This window comes from Hyperolius riggenbachi, chromosome 4 (assembly GCF_040937935.1).
Source record: "Hyperolius riggenbachi isolate aHypRig1 chromosome 4, aHypRig1.pri, whole genome shotgun sequence".
Classification (NCBI taxonomy): Eukaryota; Metazoa; Chordata; class Amphibia; order Anura; family Hyperoliidae; genus Hyperolius; species Hyperolius riggenbachi.
In genome coordinates, this window is record NC_090649.1 from 321662895 (window position 1) to 321681637 (window position 18743).

Here is an 18743-nt window from a genome sequence, read left to right on the forward strand (position 1 = left end):
ATATTTTTGTTTTACAAATAATGTTTCAAGTTCTTCAATTTTTAAATGAACATAAAAGCCATACAACTGAAAAAGTTGTCTTGTAAGGGCAAATATAAATATTTTATTAGGTAGTTTATTGTCTTGCAACACACATACGCCAGAGGTTAGTTCTATGGGCCTCTGGGGATGCTGAAAGATTATCCCATTAAAGTACGTTTTTACATAACAACATAAAAGCAAGGCTGAATATTGTAACTATTTTTAAATAAGCATAAAAGACTGTTTTCAATTCATTTATACACAATCATGGAATACTTCTCATACAGCAGGTATGCAAGGAGTACTTAAAGTGAACCGAGCATCATTTTTAACACCCAGGGCAGCTCTATAGCAAATTAAAAGTGCATTCTAAAAAATGTGGTTTATTATTAAAAAAAACCTTTCATTTTACCTCATCTTTTTACATTTAAGGGTTAAAATAGGCACCTCTTCCTTCCATGAAAGGATTGTGGAAGCAGAGCAACAGATGATGGACGGCAGATAAGAAATCACCTCACTAGACTTAATTGACCACAAACAAACCCCCATTGTACTTCAAACAGAAAACATTAGTTACACTTGAAGAATTTCACACCTAGCCTGGATAATGGTAGTGGAAAAGTAGCAGGGGCTTGAGCTTCTGAAACATGGCAGCCCTTTCAGCTATTTGAAGCCAGGAGCTGCTTAGATCCCTTTAAAGAGGATCTGTCAGCCATACTATCTTAGGGGAAAAAAACCAAATATGTAAGTAGATAAATTCTTGCTCTACTTACATAACCTATGTATTGCACTGTCCACGTTATGATTCCTGTGAATTTTATAAAGGAAAAGTGGATAATTCTATTCTAGACAGTTTCCATAATTACTGTGGCTATTTTGAAACCAGTCGTGATGTAATATCCGCCCTTAGTCTCCTCTGCCCGATTTGCCCGCCCTTCACTATAGAAAGTGCATTGTTTCAGCCTGAGAAATATTAGTTAAGTCTGAGGGGAAGTAGAGAAGCAAAAAATGGCAACCCAGCATGCCCTGCAACTTCTCTTTTGTGTACCAAATTTTCTGTGTACCAAATAAGTCATGTAAACTGGGAAATGATAATTTATCAACAAGAAAAGTAATAGTGATTTTAACTTTTGGATTGCCTGGTTAGCATCCTCGTTACTTGTTTACCAGATAAAAATAAAGAATTGATTTTTTATTTTATGCCCGACAGTTACTCTTTAAGATGTTATGCACAAAAAGGCTTTTATAACATGCCTCATCTTTAATAAAGGGTACATACTATAACAATGTTGAAACAGTACTTGTTAACCTCCTTGCCGGTTATCCCGAGCTCAGCTCGGGGTAACTTGCGCAGAAGGATTTCTCCGGCCCCGCTGGGCCGATTTTCACAATTTTTTTTTACTGAACGCAGCTAGCACTTTGCTAGCTGCGTGCATTTTCTGATCGCCGCCGATTCGCCACTACCCGCCGCGCCGCCCCCCCCCCCCCCTCCAGACCCCTTGCGCAGCCTGGCCAATCAGTGCCAAGCAGCGCTGAGGGGTGGATCGGGAGTCCCTCTGACGTCCATGACGTCGGTAACGTCATCCCGCCCGGTCGCCATGGCTCTCAGACTGCAGCAGACATCTATAGGCATCTTTGTGTTTTTCGCACTCATACGCCATGGATGTCTGAAGGCGGTTTAGTACAAAACTACTTACGCCTGCCGCGGACATATATAGGCGTTCTTGTTTTTTCCATATTTCTTTTCTACGGACATCTAAACATATTTAGTACAAGGTTTTGGCTCAGTGCCAACTTTCTATTTTACCTGAAATATGCAAGTAATTCTAAGTTGAGGTAGCGTCATGCAAATCTTACTGCACATGTATGCAGCATGAAAAAGGACCAAGCCAGTTTTCACTACAAGATTTGATTACAGTAGTTTGTTTTTACATTTTAGATTATCATAATTAGCATAATTCTGTATCATAATAATTTGCATAATTCTCAATCCGCTCAAATTTATTTACACCTCAATGACAATTCCTACTGACTAATCTGGACTTTATTAAATGTCTTGCCCAAATCTACATGTACCAAACACAAATAATACATAGCTAGCACAGGCATGCAGCTTTTAAAAAAAAATAGCTGGCAGTCTAAGGATTAAAACATTCAGTTGAATGCAGTAATTAATGCCGGGTTCCCACTTTACTTTTTTAAAGTACCGTAATGGAAAAAATAAGCTATTGTATTCCTTTACCTGGTTGACCTAGACTGCAGCATGTCTGTGACGCCTAGGGGTGTTTCCAGTGACTAACTATCACCATCTCAGTTATGTAATACCAGTGAAAATATTAATGGGTATCACTCTCACTGGCTTCTGCGCCCAACACTGGAGAAGTAGAGCTTCTATAAATAGTTGTTAGTACATGATCACAGGATTCAATCGCTCCACTACACATTTTCCTTTAATGATACATATTTGTAAACTGAATAATTAACATAGCATCGTTCAAAGTATCACAGAAACAAAATGTAGCATTGTTACAATAAACACACATATAAAATTAACTCATAATAGTCACTGTGAGTGATAGAATTAAAATATTTTAAAATGTTCTCCAGTTTTTCCATATGCACAGCCTACAATCACCCCATGCTAATTTTTAACCAACCATAATTATTTAAAAAATCTTCTCACTATTGGGTTGCTGCCATTTCAGTCACCTGTATGCAGTGGTTCCATCAAAGTACAGTAGATCAGAGAAGAAAAGGTTGAAAAATAACTAGTTAAGTGGCTTTACTCCCATCTAAAGGCATTCTGGAAGCACCTCTCAGTATTACAGTGGGAGAAGTAAGCCCTATTCACATTAGCTGCTTCTTTTCAGATTTAACACAACCTGGAAAGCCGTTAGTTAGAACTCAAATCTATGTTTAACAATGGCTTTGTTCACATTTTGGGCTTGATTCACTAAAGCATGATAACTGCTATCACAGGGTGATCAGGGTGGGATTAGAGGGGAGAGTGGATGCAAGCAATGCACTGGCAAGGTGATCGGGCAGGGGGGGGGGTCTGACGGCGATCTGAGGTGCTATCACGCCGTTCGCGCGCAAAGGTTTGCGCATGAACGGCCTTACTTTGCGTGATAAGCGAAGGTTTGTGCACGATCACGGGCGCTTTTCACGTGAAAAACACCTGTGATCGCCCCAAACTTTCGCTTGTCACTTCCTGTTTATTTTTCTCGTGTACCAATCACATTTAAATTGATTGTATTGATAACACATTAGATAATGATATTTTGTCAAGGAAATGCAAGCATACATGTAAATAGAGCCTAGATTGACTTTGGGTGTAGGAATATGCAGCCATTTACAAGTTACGGAGGCCTGCTACCTACATACCTATGTTATGTGTTTGCATTCATTTTATATGGTTTTTATCTAAACCTATACTTTCTTACCAGGCTGTCCAAAAGCTGGAGCCTGCTGAAGCTGTTTTGACTATACTATTATGGTCTTAATGCACTAAGTCAAAATCCTTTAAAGTACTTTGCCTTGTTTCCTAGGTAATTATTCCTACTCTGGAGAGTCTACATGTATTTGTGCCAGATAACCTAGCTGGAGGAAAGACTGTTATTATACAATTGCTGAATGCTGCAGCTGGCATCCACTGCGCCAAAGACTGCGAAGATGTGGCCTATGAAGCCTTCCTGCTAATGACCAAACACTCTGGGAGAGACCAAGATGAGGAGGATGTCTGGACTTGTTGGGAAGGGCTGACACTAAAAGTGGTTCCACCAGTGGAAACTGCAGATACTCTTAGAAGTATGCAGGTATATATTAGCACAAAGTATCTACCGTCATGATGCTTGGCCATAGACCTTGCAAACTGGATTTATTAGAAATGACAAACTTACTGGGGAAACTAAACCGATTAAAACCTCTAAGAACAATAAAGGGTAGGGAGTAGAGTCAGTGACTATAATCAGTCAGTATAAACTATATAATTTGTATTGTTAGTATTCCTTAACCAATTGGGGTACATGATCTCCTAAATCACTGCAATAACTGAAATATATAATCAATAGTAATAAATTGATGAACAATTGGGGCTCTATTGCAGCATAATCAGAAATTACCACCTTATGCTTGCTTTTTTTTTTTTTACTTAGTTAATCAATTGCATTACATTGCAATAAAGCCCCCCAATGCATTGTTCACCAATGTATAATCATTGATAGATTTTGTAAAGAAGTGATCGGAAATCATATCGGACTTGACGGAAATGATCGCTTTGACCTGTCGTTCTGATGGGAAATTGCATGGTGTGTACCAGGCAATAAAGAGGAACTGTAACATAAAAAGATCCCCTGGGGGGTACTCACCTCGGGTGGGGGAAGCCTCCGGATCCTAATGAGGCTTCCCACGCCGTCCTCCATCCGTCAGGGGTCTCGCTGCAGCCCTCCGTGGAGTCCGGGCAGCGGTGACGTCAATATTTACCTTCCTGGCTCCTGCGCAGGCGCTCTGACGGCTGTCGGCTCCGAACTACACGGAAATACCCGATCGCCGTCGGGTCCGCTCTACTGCGCAGGCGCAAGTTTCCTGCGCCTGCGCAGTAGAGCGGACCCGAATGAGATCGGGTATTTCCGTGTAGTTCGGAATGGAAAGCCGCCACAGCGCCCCCGCTGGAGCCAGCAAAGGTAAATATTGAAATGACAGTCGGCACAGTCGCTGGCTGTTCGGAGGGCTGCGGAGAGACCCCCGTGGGACAGAGGACGGCGTGGGAAGCCTCATTAGGATCCGGAGGCTTCCCCCACCCGAGGTGAGTACCCCCCAGAGGATCTTTTGAATGTTACAGAGTCTCTTTAAGGTTTTTGCACATACTGCTGCAAATCTTTAACACATCCCAGACTTTCACCCAAAAGCTTGTATGGTGCTAGACCATTCCCATTTGAAAAAAACAATTTAACGAAAAATCAATCAAAATTTAGATCGGACATGTTGGAAATAATCGATCTGGCAGTTAAATCTGACAGAAAATTGTATGGTGTGTACCTAGCATAAGTCTTAGTGTAAACACAATCTAATAATGTATCCCAGTTCTTACTTTGTTGTACATCAGCTAAGTATGGTAACTAATATTAAGATGGTTTCAATTTTTCCCATAACCACTACAGTAAATCGATAATCCTTTTGTAACTTACATTGTGTTCTGATACAAATTTCTTGTTTATCTGTAGGCATTTGTTTATTACATTAGTAACTAGCATAATGTGGTCATTACATTAACAAAGGTCCTCGATTCCTCGGTGGCGCAATATACAAGTGTCTTTTTTTCTAATGTGTGGCTTTTTTTTTTTTATTTGTTTAAAGGTCGACAATTTACTGCTTGTGGTGATGCATTCGTCCCTCTTAACAAGTCAAAGAAAGACTTTTCAGCTCTCTGTTGAAGACATCTTATCTTTGCGACTTGAACAGACATCCAGCCATCCTGTGATTGCTGAAGCTTTGCATCAGCTCAAGGTACAAAGATGACTTGACTGCTAAGTAATCAGTATTGTTTAAAAAGGTAACCAGTCATATTGGCTCTTATGTCTGTAGTGTCTGCTCATGTCGTTTTTTTTTTTTTTGTTTGTTTTTTTTTGCATAGTTCAGGGCTTCACACATCTTCACATAGAACACAAAAAACAAAGGATGAAGATTTTACAGGTCCAAAGTAAAATTCCACCAGCAATATTAATAAAACATAGCTTTAATTAAAGCGGTTTTAAACTCTGACAAAATATTCAACAAAAATGTGTTTTTCTACTTTTTATAACCCATACAATTATCATATTTGCTTTTGTGAATAAGTATTATTATTCATTTAGAAATTATAAGTTCCCAAAGTTCAGTTTATTTACTTTAAAAGCTGCTGGTGCATTTTATTCATAACGGTTGTATTTCTTTTGCGAATGCACCCAGTAATGATTTCTGAGCAGTGTATCAGTTCAGGACTCATTATCAGAAGTTTCTGCACAGTCAGAAGATGTTTACTTAATTGTATCAAGTGAAGAATGTAAACACAAAATAAGGTTATCACCAGTTTGGATGCGGCTGCCCCTGCAGGAGAAAAAGTCAGTCCTGTGATTTAACCCTTTGAATGCTGTTTTACAAAAAAAAAATTGTGTTAGTATATTATATGTTGTAAATAATTTTTTAGAGCAAAGAAAAAATGCTGGGTTTAACCCCACTTGAAAAGCTTAAAATTAGCCAGTAGCTGTAACAAATATCATTAAAGTCAACGAGTCAACATAGTCAATATCAAAGATTAGCCCTGGAAACCCTCATCCTTTGGGGGGGGAGGGTTCCATTTGTTGATCTCTCGAGGGGTGGCCTACATTTCACCAGTGTTGATTTTCTATTGCTTCACACATCTTACTAATATCTAGAACAGCAGTTTGGGAGTCAGGGAGTAGGATGTATAGTTATGTGGTTGAGGTCAGCTCAGCTAAGGTAGGTGTTACATGCAGGACATAATGCAAGGCCACGCAGCGCTTTTCTTCTCTATTTATTTATCTATGTACAAACCCCAGATCTCTGGTCCCCTTTTCTTGTGTCCCTTTCAATTCGTATGCATTTATATTTTGCTGATATTAGTAGTAGGTAGTAGGGGCAAGTAATAGTCTAAGCAGCTTCAGATGTCAGAGACTGTCAGATGTCAAATTATTAACCAGCCACTACAATATCTCTGGTGGCAAGTAGTGTGAGACTAGCTGTCTGTCGGACCTGTACTAATCAGTGTTAGCTTCATAGTCTGGTAACCCAGAACCTTATTATAGTTTAATGGGAGGGGGGAAGGGGGGCAGCTGGCGACCATAATTTGTCCAGCCCTGGCATAGTTTCTGTTATGTGATTATGCTTGCTCATGTCTTATGGGGTCCTTTTTGTTTTGATGGGATAATAAACTCCTTGAAAAGTTCTTAACCAGTAGAGGATTCTCCCCCTATGTTCTCCCTTAAAATAGTTTTTTTTTCTACTTAGAGTGATGCCTTGCAACTTTGCAACAAGATTAGCAGTGCCATAGATCGCATTGACCAGATGTACACTTCTGAGTTTGAATCTGAGGTAGATGAATCTGAATCCTCCACGCTGCATCAGTACTATCGTGAAGCAATGATTCAAGGCTACAACTTTGGTTTTGAGGTAAATTATAATTAGTTTAGTTGTTCCTGTGACATGGTATATGGCAATTATCTGAATACTGTACATTGCTACAAGCATGGTAGAAAATGCATAATCGGATCTGCACATCAATCTCTGCACCTTAAGTTGGTGATAGCAGCCGTTAATCCTGTGTGTTGCAAATAAAAAAAAACCAAAAAAACAGTTTTCTTTGGTAAATTGTATTTTTCTTCTAATTTTATGCAAATATATGCAGTTTAGAATCAAATGCAGTAGCTGTTAACTTCTACTCACCCACCTCTCAAGTGAAGAATACCAAAACTGCGCCCACAGTGTTAGGGCTCATTTCCACTATAGCGAATCTGCATGCGTTGTCCGCATGCGGATTCGCACAGCCAATACAAGTGGATGGGCCTGTTTCCACTTGTGCGTTGTGCTGAGCGTTTTTTGTGTGCGGGGAAAATCAATTTGCTCCCTGCACACCGCTAAGTGAATCGCATACAATGTATCTTAATAGGGAAATCGCATGCGGTTTTGGCATGCGTTTTCCCCCGCGATTTCGCATGCGATTTCGCATAGGAGGTTATGTTAATTTACACAGGCAGTGACATGGTTAAAATCGCCCACCTACTACCCTATGCGAAATCGCGGGAAAAAAACGCATGCAAAATCGCACCCGCATGCGATTTCCCGGCTATTCCGCACCGCACAAGTGGAAATGCAGCCTAAGTATTTCCTTTGCCCATTATTTTCCAGCACTGCCTTAAATCCCTTGAACATGCAGTTAACTAAAGCTTCAAAGGTTACCACTGGATTCCACTCCTCCATGACAAAATCATGAAGCTGGTGGATGCTCCTGATCTTATGCTCATCCACCTTCCATTTGAGGATGCCCCAGAGATGCTTGATAGGGTCTGGAGACATGCTTGGCCAGTCCACCGCCTTCCCTTAGTTTTTTTTTTTTTAGCAAGACAGTGGTCATCTTGTAGATGTGTTTGGTGTTATCATCTGGTTGGATTTCTGTACTATGACCCAGTTACCAAGGGGAGGGGTTTATGCTCTGCTTCAGTATGTCACAAAACATGCTGTTTTTCATGGTTACTTCAATGAATTAAATATTTCCCAGTGCCTGCAGGACTTATGCAGCCCCACCATCACACACTCACTACCATGCTTGACTGTAGACAAGGCACACTTGTCTTTGTACTCTTCACTTGGTTGCCACCATACACACGCTTGACACAGTCTGAAACAAATATGTTTATATTGGGCTCCTCAGGCCACAGGACATCTTTCCAGTAATTTATGTCCTTGCTGTCTGCTTGTCTTTAGTAAATAAATAAGATCAAGATAGACACGGGATCTAGCCCAGGTGGCATCCATCCCCTGGTATTAAAGGAGTTGAGTTCAGTTATCGATAACTTATTTTCTGTGATTCTCTTTCAAGTGAATAAGTTCCTTATGACTGGCATACAGCTGATGTTTTCCCCATATTCAAGAAGGGAACAAATCTGAACCATCAGCAGTTGTGTGTAAATTGTTTGAAGGTATCCTAAGGTATGGTATACAAAATGATGTAGCACAGAATAATCCTATTTCAGTTTGACTGCATGGTTTTACTAAAGACATGTCCTGTCTCACAAACATTCTCAGCTTTTATGAAATGGAGAATTAATATTTAGATTTTGAGAAAGCAATAGACTAGCAGGACTTTGCTACTTGGCTTTTGACGCTGTTCGCCACAAGAGCCTGGTTTAGAAACTGAGAATATAGGGATTAGGAGAAAATGTATGTATGTGGATATAGAACTGCATGTACTCGCTCCCGCTCACGTTTACGGGAGTGTTCTGCGCAGGTGCAGTACCAGAAAATTTGGGCCTGCGCAGGAAGCTGGGGAAGTGAGCTGCGGCGGGGGACCAGAGGATCTTTGAGGACTGGCGTGGGACAAGACGTCTGCAGGGGGCCGGTAGAAAGCCCAGGTAAGTGAAACTTTTTTTAAGAAAAAAAGGTTAAATGCTCCCTTTAACCACTTGAGGACTCAGCCTTTACCCCCCCCCCCCCCCCCCTTAAGGACCAGCATGTTTTTTTTATGATCTGTGCTGGGTGGGCTCTGCAGCCCCCAGCACAGATCAGGATGCAGGCAGAGCAATCAGATCGCCCCCCTTTTTCCCCCCCTATGGGGATGATGTGCAGGGGGGGTCTGATCGCTCCTGCCTGCCTCGGTGTTGCGGGGGGGGGGCCCGCTGATTGGCCGGGGATCGCCGATCTGCCTTACGGCGCTGCTGTAGCAGCAGCGCCATTCAATATAAACAAAGGAGACATTCTCCTGCGTTTACATTTAGTCTGCGAGCCGCGATCAGCTATTCATGGAGACCCGCTCCGTGATCTAACAGGAAACGGCCGCTCGCGCGAGCGGCCTTTCCTGATTAATTAGGGAGGCACCTGGCGACGCAGATGTGTGTCGCTGGTCCTCCAACTACCACTTTGCCGCCGCACGGTATGAGTGTGCGGTCGGCAAGTGGTTAAGAGATAGAAGGCAAAAAGTGGTGGTAAATGGAACATACTCAAAGTGGAAAACTGTTCGCAGTGGGCTACTGCAGGGATCAGTTCTTGGTCTAATCCTTTTAATTTATTTATTAAAGGGGAACTTCAGCCTAAACAAACATACTGTCATTAAGTTACATTAGTTATGTTAATTAGAATAGATAGGTAATATAATCTCTTACACACCCTGTTTTAAAATAACAGGCAAATGTTTGTGATTCATGGGGGCTGCCATCTTTATCATGGGGGCAGCCATCTTTTTGGTTGAAAGGAGGTGACAGGGAACAGGAGACACAGTTCCAACTGTCCTGTGACCTGATCACCCGATCACCCTCCCAGCTGCACACCCTAGGCTTCAAATGTCAAATTCAAAATGTAAAAAAAAAAAAAAAAAAAAAAAATTGCACCAAAACAGCAGAACAAGAACAACATCAGAAATCCCATCATGCTTTGCACAGCATCAGTGGAAAAATGCTCGGGCAGTTTTCTTCTGTGCAGCTAAAAATGAGGCTTGTATAAGAGAAGAAAAGATCTGATACTGTGAAACTGTTAAAGAAACACCAAGCCTTTTCAGTGCTGCTGAGTCGATTTTTAGTCTGGAGGTTCACTTTAATGACTAGCTGTTGGCCCAGCATTGCCCGTGCATGTATTTGGCTGGTGTTGGCTCCCCCCACTTTTTCTGACCCTAACACACTCAATGACCAAGTTTGTGAACTTTGCGGTCTTTGGCATCAATAATTTGCATTGAAATGAAACAACTCTGACTTGCTGTGGCTCCACCCCCTTTTCTGAATTTGAACCCCAGTCACCCAATGACCAACTGTACCAGGTTTGATGCTTGTGCCATTAACCATGCAAGAATGGCAACAATGACATAGGCTTCAATTCATCAAGCATTACCGCATTCGGTAATGCTGAAAACAGCTGAGTTAACGGAGGACTTAAGAAAATGTTAATTCATCAAAGCTGTTACCGAATGAGAAGCTGAAATGACAGAGCAATGAGATAAATTACCGACTTGTGCTCAACACATGTCAGCAAATGTCAGTAAATGTTAATTCATCAAGGTTACCACATTCGCTAGCACATTCGGTGTTTATCTCCAGCTCTCCCCTCTCGTTACAGGCTTCGAAAGCCTTCTGTGTGAATGTTTTCATGATTAGCAGGAGCAGGCAGCCAATAGAAACAGCCCCTGTTCTCCTGCAAGTGCCGCTGATAGGTGCTGATAGGTCACAGGCTTCTCCACACAAGCTTCCAGACCCCCCAAGCAGTGAGCAGAGAGAACGGTGGTGTAACCCTTTGAGTCCCTGTTTGAATAGGCAAAGATGCAAGTGGTGAAATCACCAAGCATGGCATTTGTAATGTCTCCAGGAAGTTTATCTACGTTGTAGCAAATAAGTAAAATGTTAAGAAACACTGATGGACAGATTCAGAGCAGCAGAGGCAGTATAAGTAACAGTAAATATAACACGTTTACATGTAAAGGGATGTCTGAATGCCTTCTATTGTTATCAGCTTGTAACAACACAGGGACATTCCAAGCTGCTCTGCACCACTCTGCTGTTATCTAACAGCCTTTGATGAACTGAAGCCGTAGTACTTCGGTAACTTAACGAACCTCTACCACACATGGGAAAATATTGATGAATTAGCACAGTGAAGTGTAAAATACCGAATGCGGTATTTTAAGGACTGGGATTTTGTTATCGAACACCCTTTGATGAATTGAAGCCATAGTCCCCTTGAAAATCCATAGGTGAGTTTTGATTGGCTTTTGTAGGCTCCACCCACTTTAATGAAAATTAATCTCAGTCTCCCAGTGACCAACTGTGCAAAGTTTGAGAGCCTTACCATAAACAGTGTAAGAATGGCTGCAGTTTACATTTTTCCAGTGAAATTTGTATTCGTCTCCAACCACTTTTTGGTTATGGGGATATAAAGTATCCTATATGTTATTCCAAGTAATGTACTTTGTGCCAAATTTCTTTCAAATCCGTTCAGCCATTGTTGCATGATTGATTAAAAAACGTCCAAATGTTAGCATTATAATATTAGTGAGATTTAGTAGTAGATTTCCATCTTAGTAGATGGAATAGAGTAATGTAGCCATCTTTGCAGAGGATACAAAATGATACAGCATTATTATCAACACTAAGATGGATAGTGACATATTACAACAGGACCTTGACAACATGGCCATATGGGGCAGGCGCGTGGCAGATAAAATTTAATGTTGATAAGTGTAAAGTGGTGCACCTTGGTAGTTCACCATATAAAATAAATGTTCACAGCTGGGAACATCAGACGACTTGGGAATACTGGTTGATAACAAATTAAGTAATCATATACAATGCCAAGCAGTGGTAGCTAAAGCAAATAAAATTCTCCTTCACAGTGGTTAAAATTTTGGAATATCTTACCTCAGAAAGTAGTTATGGCAAACTCTATATCTGCATTTAAAGAGGAACTCCAGTGAAAATAATGTAATAAAAAAACTGCTTCATTTTTACAATAATTATGTATAAATGATTTAGTCAGTGTTTTCCCATTGTAAAATCTTTTAAATCCCTGATTTACATTCTGACATTTATTACATGGTGACATTTTTACTGTTGGCAGGTGATGTAGCTGCTGCATGCTTTTTTGGCAGTTGGAAACAGCTGTAAACAGCTATTTCCCACAAAGCAACAAGGTTCAGAGACAGGAATCTGCCAGGAGTACCACGGTCCTCCTTTTCTTGTAGGAGGGGTTTCACCACAATATCAGTCATACAGCGCCCCCTGATGGTCTGTTTGTGAAAAGAAATAGATTTATCACGTAAAAGGGGGCAGCAGCTACTGATTGGGATAAAAGTTCAATTCTTTGTCGGAGTTCCTCTTTAAAGAGGGCTAGGATGCTTTCCTTGCATTGAAGGGCATCCATGGCTATTATTACTAGGTTATTGCCGGGAGAGTTGATCTACTATTTTACTATGTTTGCGGGCTTTCTTGTGCATCACCTTTAGACTAGGCTTACTTCTGGAATGATAGCCACTATGGTCTAAGCAGACAGGCTGACCCCCACCCCTTCAACCTTTGCACCAATGCTGGTAGCACTCATGCATCTGTTTGCAAAAGACAACGGCAGGATATGATGTTGAGCAACTGTACTTAACCTCTTTAGTTGACCATGGTGAGGCCTGTACTGAGTGAAGCCTGTTCTGTTAAACCACTGTATGGTCTCGGCCACTATGCCGCAGGTCAGTTTCTGGGTGTTGGCAGCCTTCTTATAGCCTAGGTCATCTTTATGTAAAGCAAAAATTCATTTTAAGTTCCCCTTAGAGTTATCTGCCATGCAGTGCCACGTTGAACTTCCAGTGACCAGTATGACAGAGTGTGAGAGCAATAACATCAAATTGTACACACCTGCTCCTTATTCATGCCTGAGACCTTGTATCCCTAACAAGTAACCTGACCCCAGTGGAAGAAAATGTTAAATTGGGCAGAATTCTGACATTTGTCCCTTGGGGATGTACAGTACTCACTTTTGTTGTCAGAGGTTTAGGCATTGCGTGTTGAACTATTTTGATGGAATTGCAAATTTACATTTTCATACAAGCTGTACACTGACTACTTTACAATGTATCAAAGTGTCATATTTTCATATTTACAAAAATTTGGTGCGTGCGTGCGTGCGTGCGTGCGTCATTTTCATGCAAAGCTGTGCATGTGAGAATGTGTTGTTTTCTTTTAGTAGCATTCATTTGCCTGATAATAATGAGATAATGACATGAATATTAGGAGCTTGTTGTGCTAGAACTTGACAGGTTTCTGGTTCATTTTGCCTAATCATTTAGGATTATGTTGTCACAATAAATAGCATCTGACATAAATTCAGAAATGCTTCTTTTATTTGTTCCAAGAAATATACTACTCGCATATTTCTTCAGTGAGTTTAGTCTTTTAGTTCATACACAGATGCGTACATGTATATAGAGGTGTGGTTATAGCAAGAACCTGCTTTGTTCTGAATAACAGTGCATAATGTAACTGGTTTGGCCATTTGTTCATAAATCTGTCGGCAGTGACTCTGCTCCTGCTAATAGATGTTTGACTCGGAAATGTCGCCCCAAACGCTTGTCCTCGTACAACAACAAATCATTACACACAGATCTTAACAATAATTAAATGAACTTTGGTCAAAACACACTATTTTGTGTGTAAAACTCTAACCAAGACAGTTTTTTTTTCAGGTTTCCAATAGAGATGGAGGGTTTTCAAATGTCATTATTTTACTGTTCGTTAGCACCTCAACTTTTCGGTGATCTTGTCACTGGAATAAGAAGTGAGGAGGAATCTCTCAAAAAATACACTGTTATACAGCTGAAATTACAATTGGTATTTATCAGTCTCTCAGCTTTGTGTCAGTATACAATACAAACAAAAATAAAAAAGAGGTAATAGTGCTTACTCAGCTAGCAGCCATCACAAATACACACTATACACAGGCAGCGTATCTTTATAATGCCTGTTAAAAGGGAGACTGAAGCCATTGAAATTACCTCTTTTTATTTCCCAGTCCTGTTCAGCATTAATATCAAAGATGATTCGCCGCACCCCCGTGGCAGAACGAGGTATTTATGGCCCCGAAATCCCGGGGGGAAAATTCTACAATTTTCCAAGTCACAGATTTTGCTGCCTGGGGGAGGCAGACCTCTGCACATTAGCACTGCCTCCAGTCCAGTCAATCTCCGCCTATCTCTGCCTCTCCCTGCCTCTCTCAGTGAAAGAAGACTGAGAGGGGCGGGGAGATGCAGAGATTGACTGGACTGGAGGCAGAGCTACTGCACTCACCTCTGCCTTTTCCAGGAACTAACTCAGAATTTTGCCCCGGGAATACATCGTTCTGCTGTGGGAATGCGGTGAATCATCTTTGATCTCAATGCTGAAGAGGATTGGGAAATAAAGAGGTAATTTTTTAAGGGGTTCTGTGGCCTTTTTAAAAAACAAAAAAGTGCCACTTACCTAGGGCTTCTACCGGCCCCCTGCAGCTATCAAGTCCCACGTCGTCACTGAAGCCCCCTCCGTTTCTCGCCACGGGTCACCTGCCAATTCGTCTAACTAGACGAATAGCACTGCGGCGTGTCCTCGCTCCCTGTTGCGTCCTCCGGAGCTTACTGCGCAGGCGCAGTGCAAGAAAACATTGTGCTGCGCCTGCGCAGTAAGCTCACGATTATGCACGCGCCCACAGCCGCACACCCGCAGTGCTATTCGTATAGTTAGACAAATAATTGGCAGGTGACCCGCGACGAGAAATGGAAGGGGCTTCAGTGACGGCGTGGGACTTGATAGCTGCAGGGGGCCGGTAAAAGCCCCAGGTAAGTGACACTTTGTTTTTTTAAAAGGCCACAGAACCCCTTTAATGACTTCAGACTCTCTTCAAAGAACAAGCGACACCCATACTAACTTAGAAATAAAAAACACATATATAAGTAGATAAATACTAGTTCTACTTACATAATAGATGTATTGTGCTATCCACTTAATGATTCCTGTGAATTTTATAAAGGAAAAGCAGAAAATCCTATTCAAGGCAGTTGCCATTTTGCTAAGCTAATGCTGACATCATATCCTCCCTGACTCTTGTTTTCCCCCTCCTTTCTCTTGCTCATTGTGTATTAATTAGCTGCCCTCCTCCCAGAGTCTTCAGACACTCCCACTAAGGTGTATACTAGCAACTGCACTGTTTTATTCTCCAATCACTGAGTCACCGCAGCCTTGCTTGTAAACACAAGTGAGCAGATAGAAGCTAGGCAGGGAAATAAAGGGAAGAGGAGGAATATATTATAGATAAAAAGAACCCCCAGCATGCAACTGGATGGCAATGGCAATTAAAGGGCCAGTGCTCCTAAAGTATGTGATAACTCCAAAACATAACAGCAGAAAAAGTTTTGCAAGTTTTGAATGCAGGATTAGCATCTTTATTACTTAATACACCCAGACCAGTTGCTGTTGAAATTTGATTTTTATGGTGACAATACCGCTTTAAAGGAAGATCTGTACACCTGCTGACGAATAAGTTGTACATATTATATTGTGCATATGTAGTTCTTGTCTGTCTATTCTTGCTCTGTGGAAACACAAGATCAGTTCTATGCTTTCTGGGAGCAAGATGGCTGTTCGTCTTAATAGATTATGACATTCAAAGTTTTTATTGAATAAAAACATATATCTAAAAGTTTTAACCACTTCGGGACCACAGTCTTTTCGCCCCTTAAGGACCAGAGCCTTTTTCTCCATTCAGACCACTGCAGCTTTCACGGTTTATTGCTCGGTCATACAACCTACCACCTAAATGAATTTTACCTCCTTTTCTTGTCACTAATACAGCTTTCTTTTGATGCTATTTGATTGCTGCTGCGAGTTTTACTTTTTATTATATTCATCAAAAAAGACATGAATTTTGTCAAAAAAATGACTTTTTTAACTTTCTGTGCTGACATTTTTCAAATAAAGTAAAATTTCCTATACATTTGAGCGCGAAAGTTATTCTGCTACATGTCTTTGATAAAAAAAAAAACATTCAGTGTATATTTATTGGATTGGGTAAAAGTTATAGCGTTTACAAACTATGGTGCCAAAAGTGAATTTTCCCATTTTCAAGCATCTCTGACTTTTCTGCGCACCTGTCATGTTTCATGAGGGGCTAAAATTCCAGGATAGTACAAATACCCCCCAAATGACCCCATTTTGGAAAGAAGACATCCCAAAGTATTCAGTGAGAGGCATGGTGAGTTCATAGAAGATTTTATTTTTTGTCACAAGTTAGCGGAAAATGACAGTTTGTGACAAAAAAAAAAAAAAAAAAAAGTTTCCATTTCTTCTAACTTGCGACAAAAAAAATGAAATCTGCCACGGACTCACTATGCTCCTCTCTGAATACCTTGAAGTGTCTACTTTCCAGAATGGGGTCATTTGTGGGGTGTGTTTACTGTCCTGGCATTTGGGGGGTGCCTAATTGTAAGCACCCCTGTAAAGCCTAAAGATGCTCATTGGACTTTGGGCCCCTTAGCGCAGTTAGGCCGCAAAAAAGTGCCACACATGTGGTATTGCCGTACTCAGGAAAAGTAGTATAATGTGTTTTGGGGTGTATTTTTACACATACACATGCTGGGTGGGAGAAATATCTCCGTAAATGACAATTTTTTTATTTTTTTTACACACAATTGTCTATTTATAGAGATATTTCTCCCACTCAGCATGGGTATGTGGAAAAATACACCCCAAAACACATTATACTACTTCTCCTGAGTACGGCGATACCACATGTGTGGCACTTTTTTGCACCCTAACTGCGCTAAGGGGCCCAAAGTCCAATGAGTACCTTTAGGATTTCACAGGTCATTTTGAGACATTTCGTTTCAAGACTACTCCTCACGGTTTAGGGCCCCTAAAATGCCAGGACAGTATAGGAACCCCACAAATTACCCCATTTTAGAAAGAAGACACCCCAAGGTATTCCGTTAGATGTATGGTGAGTTCATAGAAGATTTTTTTTTTTTGTCACAAGTTAGCGGAAATTGATTGTAATTGTTTTTTTTCACAAAGTGTCATTTTCCGCTAACTTGTGACAAAAAATAAAATCTTCTATGAACTCGCCATTCTCCTAACGGAATACCTTGGGGTGTCTTCTTTCTAAAATGGAGTCATTTGTGGGGTTCCTATACTGCCCTGGCATTTTAGGGGCCCTAAACCGTGAGGAGTAGTCTTGAAACCAAATGTGGCAAAATGACCTGTGAAATCCTAAAGGTACTCATTGGACTTTGGGCCCCTTAGCGCACTTAGGGTGCAAAAAAGTGCCACACATGTGGTACCGCCGTACTCAGGAGAAGTAGTATAATGTGTTTTGGGGTGTATTTTTACACATACCCATGCTGGGTGGGAGAAATATCTCTGTAAATGACAATTATTTGATTTTTTTTACACACAATTGTCCATTTACAGAGAGATTTCTCCCACCCAGCATGGGTATGTATAAAAATACACCCCAAAACACATTATACTACTTCTTCTGAGTACGGCGATACCACATGTGTGACACTTTTTTGCAACCTAGGTGCGCTAAGGGGCCTAACGTCCTATTCACAGGTCATTTTGAGGCATTTGGATTCTAGACTACTCCTCACGGTTTAGGGCCCCTAAAATGCCAGGGCAGTATAGGAACCCCACAAGTGACCCCATTTTAGAAAGAAGACACCCCAAGGTATTCTGTTAGGAGTATGGTGAGTTCATAGAAGATTTTATTTTTTCTCACAAGTTAGTGAAAAATGACACTTTGTGAAAAAAACAATAACAATCCAATTTCCGCTAACTTTTGACAAAAAATAAAATATTCTATGAACTCATCATACACCTAACAGAATACCTTGGGGTGTCTTCTTTCTAAAATGGGGTCACTTGTGGGGTTCCTATACTGCCCTGGCATTTTACGGGCCCAAAACTGTGAGTAGTCTGGAAACCAAATTTCTCAAAATGACTGTTCAGGGGTATAAGCATCTGCAAATTTTGATGACAGGTGGTCTATGAGGGGGCAAATTTTGTGGAATCGGTCATAAGCAGGGTGGCCTCTTAGATGACAGGATGTATTGGGCCTGATCTGATGGATAGGAGTGCTAGGGGGGTGACAGGAGGTGATTGATGGGTGTCTCAGGGGGCGGTTAGAGGGGAAAATAGATGCAATCAATGCACTGGGGAGGTGATCGGAAGGGGGTCTGAGGGGGATCTGAGGGTTTGGCCGAGTGATCAGGAGCCCACACGGGGCAAATTAGGGCCTGATCTGATGGGTAGGTGTGCTAGGGGGTGACAGGAGGTGATTGATGGGTGTCTCAAGGTGTGATTAGAGGGGGGAAATAGATGCAAGCAATGCACTGGCGAGGTGATCAGGGCTGGGGTCTGAGGGCGTTCTGAGGTGTGGGCGGGTGATTGGGTGCCCGCAAGGGGCAGATTAGGGTCTAATCTGATGGGTAACAGTGACAGGTGGTGATAGGGGGTGAT

At 41.3% G+C, this 18743-nt stretch overlaps 1 protein-coding gene across 7 annotated transcripts in view; it reads left to right on the top strand.

The window, feature by feature from the left end:
• Positions 1-18743, top strand: part of MAP3K4 (mitogen-activated protein kinase kinase kinase 4) — a 222110-nt gene that overhangs the window by 131948 nt on the left and 71419 nt on the right. For all 7 annotated transcript variants that reach the window (XM_068231736.1, XM_068231739.1, XM_068231735.1 and 4 more), the window contains 3 exons: positions 3570-3836; positions 5377-5526; positions 7027-7188. In XM_068231736.1, coding sequence (XP_068087837.1) covers positions 3570-3836; positions 5377-5526; positions 7027-7188 — 579 coding nt within the window. The remainder of the gene's footprint in view (positions 1-3569; positions 3837-5376; positions 5527-7026; positions 7189-18743) is intronic.